This window comes from Chanodichthys erythropterus, chromosome 3 (assembly GCF_024489055.1).
Source record: "Chanodichthys erythropterus isolate Z2021 chromosome 3, ASM2448905v1, whole genome shotgun sequence".
NCBI classification, from domain to species: domain Eukaryota; kingdom Metazoa; phylum Chordata; class Actinopteri; order Cypriniformes; family Xenocyprididae; genus Chanodichthys; species Chanodichthys erythropterus.
Genome location: NC_090223.1, coordinates 2575092 through 2592896, shown reverse-complemented (window position 1 = coordinate 2592896; position 17805 = coordinate 2575092). Strand labels below are relative to the sequence as shown.

General features: G+C 37.6%; 1 protein-coding gene across 1 annotated transcript; it reads right to left on the bottom strand.

Moving 5' to 3' along the window:
• Positions 1-5675: 5675 nt before the first annotated feature.
• Positions 5676-12451, bottom strand: LOC137015903 (uncharacterized). The gene is made up of 10 exons (XM_067380738.1): positions 11856-12451; positions 10832-10889; positions 8001-8140; positions 7789-7917; positions 7660-7690; positions 6726-6758; positions 6549-6587; positions 6352-6433; positions 6048-6095; positions 5676-5948 (listed from the first exon to the last, which is right to left on the bottom strand). Exons 3-10 carry the CDS (start codon positions 8121-8123, stop codon positions 5732-5734), a joined length of 702 nt encoding a protein of 233 aa, XP_067236839.1. The 5' UTR covers positions 8124-8140; positions 10832-10889; positions 11856-12451; the 3' UTR covers positions 5676-5731.
• Between the last annotated feature and the right edge of the window lie 5354 nt (positions 12452-17805).

Below are 17805 nucleotides of genomic sequence, written 5' to 3'. Positions count from 1 at the left end.
CTCAAGATGTGATAAAATCATATTTAACAGAGGTCTTATAGTCATTTACACCCCTGCTTGACCTGTAGACACTGAAGTGGATCTAGATTTGCCTGATCACTGAAAGAGACAGAAAATATGATCGCATTTAAGATCATCATTCCTCACATTTAAGAAAAGAAGAAACACTTCAACACGCAAGACAGCAGCAAACAAAGCAAATGACACTTAAAGCCGTCAGTAAAATATAATTGATATCAGTCTGAAGGTGGTCTGGATGACTCTAAATCAGCTGTGAACACGAAGACGAGGTTTCTTCTTATTTCTTAAACAGAGTCTTACCAGGAAGTGTTCGACCAGTCAGTAGTTCGACCTCGATAAGGTGTTTGGGGTGGTCCTTATATCATCACAGCAGGAATCAGCCAATCGGGTCCGGATCAATCAGGACCTCTGCGCAGGCCACACCTCCTCCTGCACAAAAACACTCAAAACATACATGGCAACAGTGCCTAAAGACATCGGATGAAACAATGACCTATACTTTGCTGAAAACCCTGTACACAATCATCTTCATGCCTTCTGTCCTCTCAGTGATACTTCATACTTTGTTTTTTTTTATCAAGCGAAATGTGTTTTGCTGTGAAATCTTTAATGGCTTTTATAAGGACTTTACAGGAGAAGTAAGTAAAAGTTTTACACTTTGTACAGTTTGTCATTTTTGCATGTCATTTAAAAAAAAAAAAGTTTTCATGGTAATGTAACAGGCCTTTGGGAACTTTTATTTATCTTTCATTTATTTAGTTTTATCATTGATAGCAAATATGAGCCGTAAAGTGTATGACTGTATGAAATATGATACTCAACACATGCATATACAGTACAGTGTACAGAACTCCATATGGAGGCTTGTAGTGACATTCGCAGACTCGTTTGATGGACGCTTTTGGTGGAATCTGAACAAATGTGAAGAAATATTGTCATTGAACTTCCCTCTTCCACTTCTGTCCAGGCCATATTAAACACTTTCACCCTCTTTTATCCAGATAACGCCATCATTTCCCTCTGTTCAACAAAAGCACTGCCCAGTTCAAAATCATGAAACAACTTCTTGTTTTCATATATGACTTGTTTAAAACGAATCAGAATCGTTCACGATTGACCCATCACTATATCAGTTGGTTTATGCGTGTTTAACTTGATTAACTCTGTAGGACTGAACTCAGAACAGATTCACTTCACTTCGTTACATTACTGCAGTAGTGATGAGGAAACTCTACAGAATGGAGAGAAGATCGACTGACACATGTTCCTCAAATCCAGCCCTGCAGAGTCTACCTCAAACTCACTTACTTGCAGTTTTGTTGTTGATCGTGACGTCACGGCAAACTCACTGTGTGTGTGTGTGTGTGTGTGTGTGTGTGTGTGTACATGAACACCAAAAGAGGAATCTAAATGACTCATTTCAAAACACTGTAACCAGTCCAATGCTGATGACTAACGTGTGTGTGTGTGTATTTGTTTCAAAACTTGCTGATATGATTAATGTTTCAGCAGAACAAGTAAAGCCGGAGGAACATCAGATTACAGCGGATCACATAATCTGATATTTTCTTCTTGAAAAACAAATATTAGGCCTATAGAGTAAAAAAAGTACATCCAATACTCGTATTTCTACTCTTATTTCACAGTCTCATAAACTAAGTAATTGTCTTTATTTTATTATAATTACCGGCACATTGTTCCTCTGTTTTTATTCTGTGTTATTGCTGCGTGGGAAATATAGAAAGTAAACAGTCATGCCAATAAACTATTTTGATATTTATCAGCTTTTTTGTTTGAAATTGGACATTGCTGAGAGTTTTTTCTGGTCATTTATGAAGGCAGCTCTCTAGGCTTTGAAGCAGAAGAACATCTTACTGAATTAAACGATCTGACCTTAAATAAACACAACAAAACCAAACAAACACAACCGTGGTCAGACAACTCATTTTTATTTGGACTTTAAATCACAAGACAGTAAAACCGTACACAGTTTGAGTCTTTCTCTTTGACAGTGTTGTACTATATTGCATTAAAGTGGTTGATTTATAGTGCTGGACGATATTACGATATATATCGTTACCACAAAATAAAATGTCTATCATTAGAGACTTTGCTATATCGTATCGTAATATATAAATGTATTGCACTATTGACACTTCAGAGTGATGAAATGCATGAATGAGAATATAAAGAGCGGGACGTGCTTGATGTTAAAAGAGTTATGAGTCTTTTGTGTATGTCGCTCAGAAAGAAAAAAATCTCTAAAAAGCCTTCAGGTCTTGAAGGGTAAAAGCCGCCCGGCTTATATAATAAAACTTTGCTTTCTGTGCAGTTGAAACGTGTATTTATATTTTTCATTTGCCACATTACTAGGGAAAGCTGAGAAAATTGGCTGTGGTGTTTCCTTTTGGCAAAAATATCAACACCCATAATGCACTTTTGACCCTCTGTCAATCTGACTGGTCGGGAATACAAAACTTCAAAAGTCTGCTGGATGATGTTTGCATGTAAATTTACTGATAATTTAATAATACATTTAAAGACAATGTCTATCAGAATTCAAATCGCCTGCTGTTAGTAATATTCCTTCTATGATACAAACTCTACAGGTTTATTAGTGAGGTCGAATGCCACAAATGCTCTTTATTTAATGGGTACATTCCTTTGCTTTTGCTTTACAGTCCATTTTTATTTTTGCCAGTCTGAGAAATTGTCTGTTATTAAGAGCAATATTGTTTCATGAATGATGCAAGATTTCATACATCATTTTAATGTAAGCGACTCATAGGGAAGTTGTACTCAACCATTGATTATTTCCCTCATTGTTAGAAATGAGTGAGCAGCTTCAGACAGTAGGGATGGTGTGGTGTTTGTGGCTCACTGGGTATCATTATCATCTTGTAGAATCATCAGTATCTCACAGCTGTTAGTCAGAGTACAAATATCAAGATAATCTGGATGAAGGTATATGATATTCTACAGGAAATCAGAGGCATCTGCTGCTCATCCGGCAGGACACAGACTCTATGGGTCATCAGAAGCTTCAAATAATGCTTAATGAAAAATACATGCAGAAATTATGGTGCAACCCAAACCTACAAGTGTGGCTTTAGTGGTTCATACCATAAAGCGCATGCCTTTCAGTATTCAGCGCTTAACACTTTTGTTTACTGCTTTCAGCTATAGTGTATATATCGACTGTCTGCACACAAATCATCTGGGGATTAGCTAGACTGAAAGAGGTGAATCCTGTTGTGGTTGTTCACAGCCTACAGTGAGTTTTCTCTGTCTCTGTCTGGCATTTGATTTCATGTGAAACTTTAGTTTTAGATGAGCTGTAGAAATGAAACTCACCTTGCATGCCGTGGCCCACGGTGGAGATATGATTCTTCACCCTTGATTTACAAAATCATGCACACAATTTACTAAAATGCTTCTAGAGGCAAGTTTGTGTGTGGAGGGAAAAGGCCTGATCCACAGAGTTCCAGGGGTCAGCATGGGCACCATGACTGGTCTGCAGCTATTCTGACACCTTTCTATCAGAACCAGCATTAACTTCTGGAGCAATTTGAGCTACAGGAGCTCGTCTGTTGGATCGGACCACACGGGTCAGCCTTCACTCCCCACGTGCATCAATAAGCCTCGGCCACCCATGACCCTGTCGCCGGTTCACCTCTGTTCCTTACTGGAGCACTTTTGATAGATACTGACCACTGCAGACCGGGAACACCCCACAAGAGCTGCAGTTTTGGAGATGCTCTGACCCAGTCGTCTAGCCATCACAATTTGGTGCTTGTCAAACTCACTCAAATCCTTACGTTTACCCATTTTTCCTGCTTCTAACACATCAACTTTGAGGACAAAATGTTAACTTGCTGCCTAATATATCCACACACTAACAGGTGCTGTGATGAAGAGATAATCAGTGTTATTCACTTCACCTGTCAGTGGTCATAATGTTATGCCTGATCGGTGTATATCAAAATATGTATTATGCATACATAAACATATATATTTATATGGGATATATTTATGTCAACATATGGAATCATTCCAATTTCTAATAGGTTTAATATGTTTTTACTTTATATGAGCATATATTACATACAGAATATTGATATTTCATATATGTACATATATATTACATTTCGGTATGGCTATAAACTGTGTATATATATATATATATATATATATATATATATATATATATATATATATATATACACACATATACAGTGGGTATGGAAAGTATTCAGACTTGATTGGACTTGATTAGGAAAGCCACACACCTGTCTATATAAGACCTTACAGCTCACAGTGCATGTCAGAGCAAATGAGAATCATGAGGTCAAAGGAACTGCCTGAAGAGCTCAGAGACAGAATTGTGGCAAGGCACAGATCTGGCCAAGGTTACAAAAACATTTCTGCTGCACTTAAGGTTCCTAAGAGCACAGTGGCCTCCATAATCCTTAAATGGAAGACGTTTGGGACGACCAGAACCCTTCCTAGAGCTGGCCGTCTGGTCAAACTGAGCTATCGGGGGAGAAGAGCCTTGGTGAGAGAGGTAAAGAAGAGCCCAAAGATCACTGTGGCTGAGCTCCAGAGATGCAGTCGGGAGATGGGAGAAAGTTGTAGAAAGTCAACCATCACTGCAGCCCTCCACCAGTCGGGGCTTTATGGCAGAGTGGCCCGACGGAAGCCTCTCCTCAGTGCAAGACACATGAAAGCCCTCATGGAGTTTGCCAAGATGGTGAGAAATAAGATTCTCTGGTCTGATGAGACCAAGATAGAACTTTTTGGCCATAATTCTAAGCGGTATGTGTGGAGAAAACCAGGCACTGCTCATCACCTGTCCAATACAGTCCCAACAGTGAAGCATGGTGGTGGCAGCATCATGCTGTGGGGGTGTTTTTCAGCTGCAGGGACAGGACGACTGGTTGCAATCGAGGGAAAGATGAATGCGGCCAAGTACAGGGATATCCTGGATGAAAACCTTCTCCAGAGTGCTCAGAGTGCTTGTTGCTCTTCCAACAAGACAATGACCCTAAGCACACAGCTAAAATAACGAAGGAGTGGCTTCACAACAACTCCGTGACTGTTCTTGAATGGCCCAGCCAGAGCCCTGACTTAAACCCAATTGAGCATCTCTGGAGAGACCTAAAAATGGCTGTCCACCAACGTTTACCATCCAACCTGACAGAACTGGAGAGGATCTGCAAGGAGGAATGGCAGAGGATCCCCAAATCCAGGTGTGAAAAACTTGTTGCATCTTTCCCAAAAAGACTCATGGCTGTATTAGATCAAAGGGTGCTTCTACTAAATACTGAGCAAAGGGTCTGAATACTTAGGACCATGTGATATTTCAGTTTTTCTTTTTTAATAAATCTGCAAAAATGTCAACAATTCTGTGTTTTTCTGTCAATATGGGGTGCTGTGTGTACATTAATGAACAAAAAAAAATAACTTCTATATATATATATATATATATATATATATATATATATATATACACACACACACAGTACATTTACGAACCCTTCCCTACGTCCTTAACATAACTTTTTGATCAGGTGACTCTTTCTGAAATCGTTCACTATGTTAAACAAGTTCAGTGTGGGCCAGTTAACCCTAAAAGTCAAAGATGTCAGAGAATATGTCATGTCAAATGTCAGAGAATATGGTCTTAACCTTAAAGCACTTTCATCAGAATCTATTCAGATTCAGATTGAGCTTCAGACCTGAGCATCATCAGAGTCCCATCAGATTCAGAGTGATTCAGTGAATCAGATTTGACCTTCATCAGAGTCCCGTCAGATTCAGAGTGATTCAGTGAATCAGATTTGACCTTCATCAGAGTCCCGTCAGATTCAGAGTGATTCAGTGAATCAGATTTGACCTTCATCAGAGTCCCGTCAGATTCAGGATCCCTGAAAGAACACATAATCATAAGCACATCAGAATAAATCATAGTCCATCTGTGAGCTTCAGTAAAAGTCTCAGTCTTTCTCTCAGTTTGATTCACTCACCTCTTGTCTAAATCATTGCAGACGGATGGCGCTGCCTTTGGAAAACATCTGAGAACAGATCGATACTTATTATTAAATATTATTATATTTACCAAAGTACTTTATATTTATTTAGGGAGATTTTTAAGATTTTAAGCCACTGCCTTAAAATCTTTAATCATCATTAAATATGACTACAGATAAAAGAGGTCAAATCATAAATTATCATTTCACTCATTGTTAGTCATGGTTTATATCAATCATAATTGAGCTTTTTAAATCTATTTTGAAGTCTCTCTGACACAGTTAAATCTTCTGGACTCACCTGAAGATCTTTTTCCTCAGCGTGAAACAGAGAAATGCCAGAAGAAAGAATATCAAGAGAACAGAAATCCACCACAACTGATCTATACAAGCCATATAGACAATAAAATCATAAATACATAAACCAGTGAAATTATATTCATAACAATGATGAATCAATATTAGATTTTAAAGGGTTTAAAGCTCTTGATGTTTTACCTGAGAGCTGGAGAGACGGGGTCACTTCATCCAGAACATCTTTAAAACACACAATGATCACAAACATCAGACAGTATGACAGAAAACAAAGGCCTGTTCACATTCAAACTGGATTGAGTCTGAATCTGAATCAGCGTTTTATTAGTGAATTAGACACGTTTATTAGCTGAAACACACCTGAGATTACAGTTGCTGCAGTTTCATTCCTCACTGAAAAACACATTCATAATCATCATGATTCGCTTACAGAAGATTCACTTCAACACAGAGTTTGATCTGAATCAGGACAGATTCACTTCAACACAAAGTTTGATCTGAATCAGAACAGATTCACTTCAACACAGAGTGTGATCTGAATCAGGACAGATTCACTTCAACGCAGAGTGTGATCTGAATCAGGACAGATTCACTTCAACACAGAGTTTGATCTGAATCAGGACAGATTCACTTCAACACAGAGTTTGATCTGAATCGGGACTGATTCACTTCAACACAGAGTTTGATCTGAATCGGGACTGATTCACTTCAACACAGAGTATGATCTGAATCGGGACAGATTCACTTCAACACAGAGTATGATCTGAATCGGGACAGATTCACTTCAACACAGAGTTTGATCTGAATCGGGACTGATTCACTTCAACACAGAGTTTGATCTGAATCGGGACTGATTCACTTCAACACAGAGTATGATCTGAATCGGGACAGATTCACTTCAACACAGAGTTTGATCTGAATCGGGACTGATTCACTTCAATACAGAGTTTGATCTGAATCAGGACTGATTCACTTCAACACAGAGTTTGATCTGAATCAGGACTGATTCACTTCAACACAGAGTTTGATCTGAATCAGGACAGATTCACTTCAACACAGAGTTTGATCTGAATCAGGACAGATTCACTTCAACACAGAGTTTGATCTGAATCAGGACAGATTCACTTCAACACAGAGTTTGATCTGAATCAGGACAGATTCACTTCAAAACTATCATGGTGAACAGTGTTCATCTGAAGTGTCTCAGCTGAAGGAAATAATACAGTATATCTGCTTATACCAATATGATGGTGGCGATATATCAAGCATCTCTAATTGTGTTTTACTCTCTCACCTCTGAACATGGTCTTATGACTGTGAAGAGACTGTAATGAAAGAAAGAAGCATTAGATGTAGTGTTAATGAAAGATTAAATATGAAATCAGATGAATGATGTGTTGAGAGAGAGACTGAGTTGATTTACTCCTGAAGCATCACAGATGATCTCATGAATCAGATTCACACAGCGAGACGTGACGATACGATCCAACGAGACAGACGTCACAGGATCGGCCAGTTTGAGGGGATTCATTGGATCTGCTACACACTGATCCTAAACAAATAAAAGACAATCAAATAATGTGTGTGTGTGTGTGTGTGTAATGTTGTAGTTTGAGGACAGAAACACACACTCACCCCTGAGAACCAGAACTGCTCACAGTCTCTATTGTGTGTTTGATTCAGTGAATCAGGAGGAAGTTTGAACACAAAACCATCTGCAGTCTGAATCTCTTCACACGACACAGAGATGTTGTACATGTTCAACTTGGAGGAAGCTGTTGTACAAATCACAGAACTAATTATTGCATATTATATACAAGTGTATTATTAGAGCAAACATCTAAAAACTTGTGGAAAGGTGCAATGATGTGCATTTAAAGCGGTGAAAGTTTTGGCCTCACCTTCTTACATTTTTCTTAAATTAATCATTAATTTCTCTTCTATAATAATTCTTAAAATAACTTCAAAAACACAAAATTATGTTTTGAAGACTTAAACAAATAACAAGAAACATGAAAAAATACATTCAGAAGTGCATTTTACTGCTGTACTTTACTGATCAACGGCAAATAAACATTTCTCTATTGACAGAAATATAGACTCCTGTTTCCCAAAAAAACATTGAAATCATAAGTATTGTATTACATTTTAAAATGTTTAAATTCTCCTAGTGGCTCCTGAAAGTGAAAGAATTATGCTGCCTTCACGTGGTCTCGGAATTATTATAAATAGATAAAAAAAATTGCACATGAACACCCTCCTATTTTGAAACTAAAGGTGCGTTCACGCGGCCTCGTAGAGATTCTAGCTTGTAAAAAGCGTCCACGTCCTCATAGAGCTCGTAATTACAGAAAAATGATGTCACAGCTCGTGCATGCATGCGCCTGAAATCGGAAGAATTAATTCATTCAACAAGGTGCTGCTTGCGGCAAACTTGTTTTCCACTAAATGAGTTATTTATGGTTAAATATGCTATAACAACGGGTGTGATATGAACATGTAACCGGACATACTTGACCCACTCCGAGCGTAGAGGTTTCGATTTAACTGAACGATCGTTCTCCACTACATGATGATGGTATTGTAAATATTAAAAAAAAAAAAAGTGATGTCATTAGCCTACTTGTTATGACAAAAGTTTGTTTAGCAAAAGCGGCAATAAAGTCGGCTACTTTTATGGGACTCAAACTGCGTCTACAACAAAAAGCAAACCATTTATCGTTAAAGCGTCTTATCTCGACGAGCTATCACATGGAGACAAAATTCATGAGGATTTTGATGTACAAATCATTCAAAAGTATTCGTCAGTCATTGTGGGAAGCGTTGGGCTCATGTTAACTTGTGTCACATTACATCGTACGACACCTGAATGACATTTCCTCGCCCATTTAGGGGAGAGCGGGGCTGGTTGGGTCAAGGGTTGGTTGGCACGCAGTTAAATCCCAGTACACTAGAGGGTGCTGCCACAAAAATCTAACATTAAAATGACTGCCCTCTTGACCAGACCACACCCATTTACTGAAATCATTCAACTGTCACTAACTATTGAGGTGAGACAACTTTTCTATTTTAGAGTCTCAAAACAAAAAAAGTTCTCCCCACTAAATATATTGTAGAACTGTGATAGATAGAGATACATAAAATGTAAGGATTTCAGTTTATAGAGATAGGAATCATCTATATTTTGACAGGAAATTTACAAGTGTCTGATTAGCTATGCCATGTGGCTAACATCATGTCAGTAAAGAGGTGTGGATGGGGTTGGTTGACACAATGATTTGGGGGTTGGTTGGCACATAGCCATTTGGTTAAAAAAATTATTAATTTATGTATTTTACATGTTAAAACATAATGAATATAATGTAATATAATATAATGAACTAACTTATGTATTAAATAATTTTCTTTTAGAAGTCAAAATGGTCAGAAAATATTTAAGAACAACGGAGAGAGGAAAGACTGTGTCAACCAACCCCATCCACACCTCTTTACTGACATGATGTTAGCACCATTGCATAGCTCATCAGAAACTTGTAAATTTCCTGTCAAAATATAGACGATTCCTATCTCTATAAACTGAAATCCTTACATTTTATATATCTCTATCTATCACAGTTCTACAATATATGTGGGGAGAACTTTTTTGTTTTGTTTTGAGACTGCATTATTTCTGTTACTCCTAATACTACACACTTCGGTAGAGTTGGTTTTATATTCGCACATTCGGACTTCTGATAAATTCAGACTTTCCAATAAATGTGCAATAAATGAATGTTTGCGAATTTTAAGCAGCGACATGATATTGACAACCAACGATTGTCAACTTACAACATTTTGAACAAATTTGTCCAATGTAGTGTGATTAACAAGGCTATTGAATACGGATGTCCGAATGTGCGAATATAAAACCAACTTTACCGAAGTCCAACCAGCCCCATACTGGGGGCTGGTTGGCACAAGTGCACAACATGAATTAATGATTAATTTTAAAGGAAATACAAATCATTCAAGCACATTAAATATATCTGTTGATTAGTTGAGATCATAACCTTTCAGTTGATACTGGTTAGACTATTTTCACATATAGCATGAATGAGAAATATGACAGAGAGTGAAAAGTGTGCCAACCAACCCCGCTCTCCCCTACATGTATTTTACACTAAAACATAAATTAATGCAAATTGCCGGTTTGGACAGAATGAAAGTGGTTCAAAAAATAAACCTTCCCAGTTATTATCAGCATGTTTGCACACGATTTTTACTATAACTTGATAATTTAAACAGAGACCTTCCCCGGCTAAATATATTTGCACAGGAACATCACGGCACTTTATTTAGACTCAGAGCATCGAACATGTTATAATAGTATACTAATTCTGTAAATATTTATATAACGGCAAATATAAATAATAATAATAAAAAAAAAACTCTAAAATGATAATAAATCGTCATTTAAAAGCACTTACCGTAACTGCAGAAACTGAGTGAAAACTGACGATGTGATCAGCTGTCAGTGTGTACAGTCTGCGGGAGAAAAAACCAAAACAAAACAAGTGCTGTAATTCCGAGAATCAGTGTCGCACACATAATTTCCCTCTAGTGGCCACTTATTATTATCTCAGATGTTCTTGCATAATAGCCTATTGGCCAGGCGCGTGCACGCATGCGAGATGAAAAATCTCAATTTGCAGATCATGTGAGTCACAGCTGCGGGAATATGCAAATTACTGAAGATATGACAATACACTGGAAGAACAAATAACTGTCACTTCTTTTAGAGCTTGTGTGTGTGTGTGTGTGTGTGTGTGTGTGTGTGTGTGTGTGTGTGTGTGTGTGTGTGTGTGCATGCATGTAGCTATTTCACTTGTCCAACAGTTTAGATTTACGAAGCTGACCGCGACTCGCTGTTTGAATGAATGGACAATGACAGTTTACACAGCAGGACTCACACTTATTAGCTATGAATTTTTATAAACAAAGCAGGTAAATATCGAGTATCGAGTGGATTAAAGACTCGCTGATTTACCTCGAGTCACACGCAAGAACCTGCTAATCACAGAAACGGCTCACAGTTGAAGTGTATTTAAATGTAAATCACAAGTTTAGCGAATCTTTGGGTGCAGAGAGCAGAATTACTCCTCTCCTGAAATATCCTGGATGAATTAAAGTGCGTTTCTTAGATGAAGTGGAGAGAAGGAAAGTACAGACAGTTTCACACTGATCTGAAGTCAGTCCTGCTGCTGTGAGTTACACACTTCAAGGTAGGCTATAGATCACTACATTGGAGCTGCTTCAGTACACAATGTACACTATACACGTACACTAGACAATTAATTTAGCCTATCCAAAACAGTAAGAGTATCAAAATATGCTAACGCTTTTTGATTCCATAACATATCATTCCTTTAAAAATAATAATAATAACAGTTGTTATTCCACGTTATACAGCAAATTCCATTTGTATTACTGAATCCAGGTTAGTAGCCATACCTGCAGCACGGGGATCCGGTGTTTAGGTGATGATGGGCTGCTGCAGATCACAGAAAGAGTCTGATTTACTGTCTGTGCGGCGATTTGCAGCGCGCTTGTGCTGTAGAATCACACATACATCATCACTCATATATGGGCATGTTCCTGCGGGGCACTCCCCGTCTCAGTTCACTCACATGATGTCTATCAGAAGTCAACTAAAGTCAACACAACAGGTTATGCGCGCACCCGTGCTTCAGTCAACCAGTGCGCAGTCGAATAACGGGCTGAAATACAGAGATTTTATTGGGGAATTGAAATGTTACGTCACAGACTGCGATGATTGGCTTCCCTTGAGGAGTAATTGTTTTTACAGTCTAGAAGGACAATCTACCAGGAAGCTTTTCACAGCTCGGCGCCATTTGCAATGTATAGCCTATGACTAATATACTCTAGCAACAAACTGTAGAATAAGTTTTGACTAACTCTTACTGCATGTACGCAAAAGTGCCATAAGAACAAGTTTTTATGTGGGGTTGAAAAGTCTTTGTGTAGACATAGAAAACAAGACCAACAAAAGTGTATTCACGTAAACTGTCTTCAGAGGAGGAAAATCAAGAACAGCAGATTCTCCTGCTTATTTCCACAGTGACACAGAGAGACCTGTTGAATCATCATCTGTTTGCTCATCATGACTGTGCAGTCTCTGGATCTCAGTGACACAATGTCCAATGATCAAGAAACTACTACATTGAATTCTTCTTTATATGCTTCATAGAAAGCAATATTGTTCAATGGTATACAGTATATTGGCCTGTAAGCATGTTAATGTATGGTCAGAACTGTAATTATATCTTTAGCAAATATATTTGGTGGTATCATGGTAACTTTGTTAATTTGTTGTGTATTTCAGTGACTTTGGTGATCTAAAATATGTTTATATGATAGATATTGAGTCAAATATGTTGGTCTAGACAGTTTTCATTCTTGTTTAAGGTCGTAATATCACTTGCACGTCTTTTGTTGCCTCACATCTTTACAGCTGTGTATCTTATCTTTCTTGCACAGTGCTGAGGGAACTTATTACTCATGTTTTGCTTTGGGGAAATGCCAAGTGGTAAAGAAACACAAGTGGTATGCATGAAAGGTGGATAGAGTAAAATTGCACATAGTTTTAAACATGCACATAGTGCTTTACTAATCAACCGAATATATTTGCAAACTTTTTATTCAATCCTTTGAACAGTTTATGAATGCTTTACATTTCAAAATAACTTTATAGCAGATGATTGTTTGAAAATGCTCAAAATTTGAGATGAAAAGTGCCAAAATGTTACAACAATCCCAGTCTCTTCTACTGATGAGAAAATATACTGTAGTGTCTCCTGAACATCCAACAGATCAGCTTTACTGACGACCAGTGTGTGTAAAACACTGAACATTACCCAATGTTAACAGATACAACTTTTGATTGTAATAATGTATTAGTAAATGTTGAGATGAAGTGTGAGTCTAACTGCGGTTTCTGTCACCAAATTAACCTCAACACTTCCTCTAACACACTCATTGTTATCTATTCATGTCACCTAGGCTATAACAGGTCAGAAGGTGATGAAAATGATGGTCATATAATTACTTTCAGTGACACATTACTTACCATGTTTTGATTTGGGGGAAACTCCCTAAAATTCAAAGAAACATGTCGATATGAACCACACCATCTCAGATAATCAGGATAAAATCAATTTGGCAACGATACGGTTGTTGAGTATGTGTGAAGATATTTCTTACCTGCAGGATCAGAAGATCTGAAGCGTGATGCTTACCATAAAATAAAATACAGTACGAAACATTAATAACCACTTTTTAAATGAAACACGAAGACGGCTGTGGCATTTGGCTTTAGCTTCAGTTAAAGTTGTGTGTGGTGAAACTATTCTTGATGCTTCTGCTTGACCTACAACACAAGCTCACATAGACAAAAATGAAGTAGGCTTGTATTTAAGCACGCAAACATGTGCGATTTAAGTTTTCAATCATAACTGAACACAGGACCACCATTCTTGATGAAAGTCACAGCTATCAGCCACACAAAAGACCTGCATTCACTGTTGCCTCCAACCTGAACAAACACCCGCCTCTTCATCACACCCATGACCACATCACCCACATGACTTCCAGGAATGAACAGAAAGGTGCAGACATCTCGCAGCACTCACCAGCATGAGCAGTGACAGCACTGACAGAGGGAATTAAGATGGCCGTGGTGTGATCGGATGAATTAAAGTGTTCACTCAAAACTGATCATTTACTCCCCCTCATGTCATCCAATGTGAAAAATATTGGACCCAACTGACTGACTTTTAATGTATGGACCAAAAAACAAAAAAAGATATTTCACAAAATAACCTCTTTTGTTTTTTTAAGAATAACACAATATTAAAATATCAACAGCAGCTTTATTTACATTTGTTCAAGAGAATGTTTTATCAATTCAAGACACAACTCCTCACTGAACCAGTAATAAACTACATTATAATGTGGCCTCAAAAAAATCATATATAGTCTGGATCTATATGAAGATAAAAAAAGGTGTTTAATTGCTCCAATCATGAGACATGTCCATAACTTGACCAATGTAGGTTCAAGACCTTGATACATAACCACATGAAAGGCACACGTACAAACAAACAAACAATTCACACAAGCACATGATTAAATAACTGAGCAAATAACAAGCAACACATTCAGAAATAATTAGCATGACCAAAAAGAACTACAAAGACCATGAACAAGAACTACAAAAGAACATCAACTAAAACAAAGTTTTGCTTCTTTTCAGAAATTTTCTTTTCAGAACAAATCACTGAAATGATTGTGATGATGGTTTAAAAACCATATTTATTCAGTACACATGAATGGCGAACCAAAAATGATTTGTATAAATATTTATACTGTTAAGGCTCCGGTATATTTGAAACAAACTTCTTTTTCGTTCTTCGTTTAGGGGTAAAACGAAGTTCGAAACGTGTGACCAGAGATATACTGTAAACGACCATCTAACGCCGCCCACACTGCTAAGATCGACGTTTAGATGAATATGTAAATATGTGCTGTGCACTTTCTTCACAGTAACAAAATAAACACAACAAAAATGAGAAAACAGTAAGCATTTATTATAGAAAGCATAAGAAAAGCGTCTGATCATAACAACATGGGAATGTTAGCACTAGTTGGTTTTATATTCGCACATTCGGACTTCTGATAAATTCAGACTTTCCAATAAATGAGCAATAAATTAATGTTTGCGAATTTTAAGCAGCGACATGATATTGACAACCAACGATTGTCAACTTACAACATTTTTCACAGTCGATCAAAATAGGCAAGTATTGTTTTAATGGCATATTTACCTGTGAATAATAAGACTATTGAATACGGATGTCCGAATGTGCGAATATAAAACCAACTTTACCGAAGTTCCAAAGTTGCACTCCAGTCACGTCACGTCTTCATATAGCACTTTATTCAATGGATTGCTTAAAATCAAGCAGCTTTATCAAACATGAAAAACAGTGTTAGTGCCTCATTTTTTTACAAGCACAACTTCATTTTGTACTATAAAGCAGCTATCTAGTCTGTTCATGTTTTCACCCGCAGAGATCTTACCTGAACAAACTCAACAGATCAAATGAGTCAGTGGTCCACGCGAGTGAAGGCGGAGCCTCAGCGCACACCTCCTGTTACGTTATCGTCACTGACCAATGGTAGTACGAAGGTGTTTTGGTGCTGGAACGAACTTTGCCTGAAAGTTTGCTTTGGCAAGCCGTTTCGAACTTCCAAAAAGAACACAAAACGAACTTTGTTTTGGCCTGATCTTGTTCGAAATGACGTCACATCAGTTCTTTCTTCGATTTCGTTTGAAGTATACCGGAGCCTTTACACCCCTATAGAGAAGAGGAGAATGTTTTTTTCTAACAAAGTGCCTTGCTTTAAGCTTGTGGGTTCATTAAATGCATGCAGAACAAGTGTCTTTAGCTGCTTCTTGAAGGTCGTATGGAGGTCAGCAGCTCATTTCAACAGAGAGGAACAGAGACAGTGAAGGGTCTGGAAATCCACTTTGTACTTCGTTGTGAAGGAAAAACAAGGCGGTGTAAGGGGAGTACATATTAAAAATGAGCTGTGATGTTGATTGAAAGCATCAGATGGTGATCATCATCTGGACACTGAAGATTTCTGCAGTGAACGAGGATCATCAGGTCCAACCTTTAGATCCCTGCGTGAAACACATTCAGATTCAGTTTGGATTCATCCATCTCAGCTGTAGGTTACTTCATCATCCATCTGTGTCACCTCTGAAATGATCATGTGATTCAGTGAAACACAGTTTCAAGCCTTTCTCTCAGTTTGATCACTCACCTGTTCCCTGGATCATCCTCATGCTCACAGGTGAGCCGCGCTTCCCTCTGAAAACAACAGACTGACACTTATTATTGCATACTTTGGTTTCTAGGTGATTTGTTTTGGATCCTTCAGAAAAACTTTAACTCGATTTTTCTTAAAACTGACTTTGCTGACTATGTACTTCAAACAGATGTAGCCTAGTCATTTTTTGTCAAATCATATGACATTTTGAAGGATTTTCAGCAGAGAATGTGACAATAACAATAACTCATTTTTGAAAATTTGATCATTGCGACTCATTTTGCCAGCACGGGTCACATGTATAAATTCATTATCTAGAAATTTGTTTACAAATGTGACAGATTCGTAAAAAATTTTTAAAGCTTGTTAAGATGTTAAGATGAAATGAATAAAAATATGATGATGACCTGAGCTCTTGTGAACTAGTGTCAGAGGTAAAGACTGATGTACGATGTTAGGAAAGATCAGTCTGGACTCACCTGAAGATCCTTTTACGCAGCATGAAACAGAGAAATGCCAGAAGAAAGATGATGACAAGAACAGAAATCCACCACAAGTGATCTATACAAGCCATTGACAATAAAACCATGAATACATAAACCAGTGAAATCATCTAATCACTAACAATGATGAATCAATATTAGAATTTAAAGGGTTTAAAGCTCTTGATGTTTTACCTGAGAGCTGGAGAGATGGAGTCACTTCATCCAGAACATCTTTAAAACACACAATGATCACAAATATCAGACAATATGACAGAAAACAAAGGCCTGTTCACATTCAAACTGGATTGAGTCTGAATCAGATCTGAATCAATGTTTTATTAGTGAATTAATTTATCAGCTGAAACTCACCTGAGTTTGGAGTCGCTGCAGTTTCATTCCTCACTGAAAAACACATTCACAATCATCATGATTCACTTACAGAAGATTCACTTCAACACAGAGTTTGATGTGAATCAGGTCAGATTCACTTCAACACAGAGTTTGATCTGAATGAGGACAGATTCACTTCAACACAGAGTTTGATCTGAATCAGGACAGATTCACTTCAACACAGAGTTTGATCTGAATCAGGACAGATTCACTTCAACACAGAGTTTGATCTGAATCAGGACAGATTCACTTCAACACCGAGTTTGATCTGAATCAGGACAGATTCACTTCAACACAGAGTTTGATCTGAATCAGGACAGAATCACTTCAACACAGAGAATGATCTGAATCAGGACAGATTTACTTCAACACAGAGTTTGATCTGAATCAGAACAGATTCACTTCAACACAGAGTTTGATCTGAATCAGGACAGATTCACTTCAACACAGAGTTTGATCTGAATCAGGACAGATTCAATTCAACACAGAGTTTGATCTGAATCAGAACAGATTCACTTCAACACAGAGTTTGATCTGAATCAGGACAGATTCACTTCAACACAGAGTTTGATCTGAATCAGGACAGATGTGTGTAATGTCTATAATAATGTCAAGGCAGATTCTCATAGTAATGAATGTGTATGAAGTGTATCAGAAGTGAATCTCAGTCA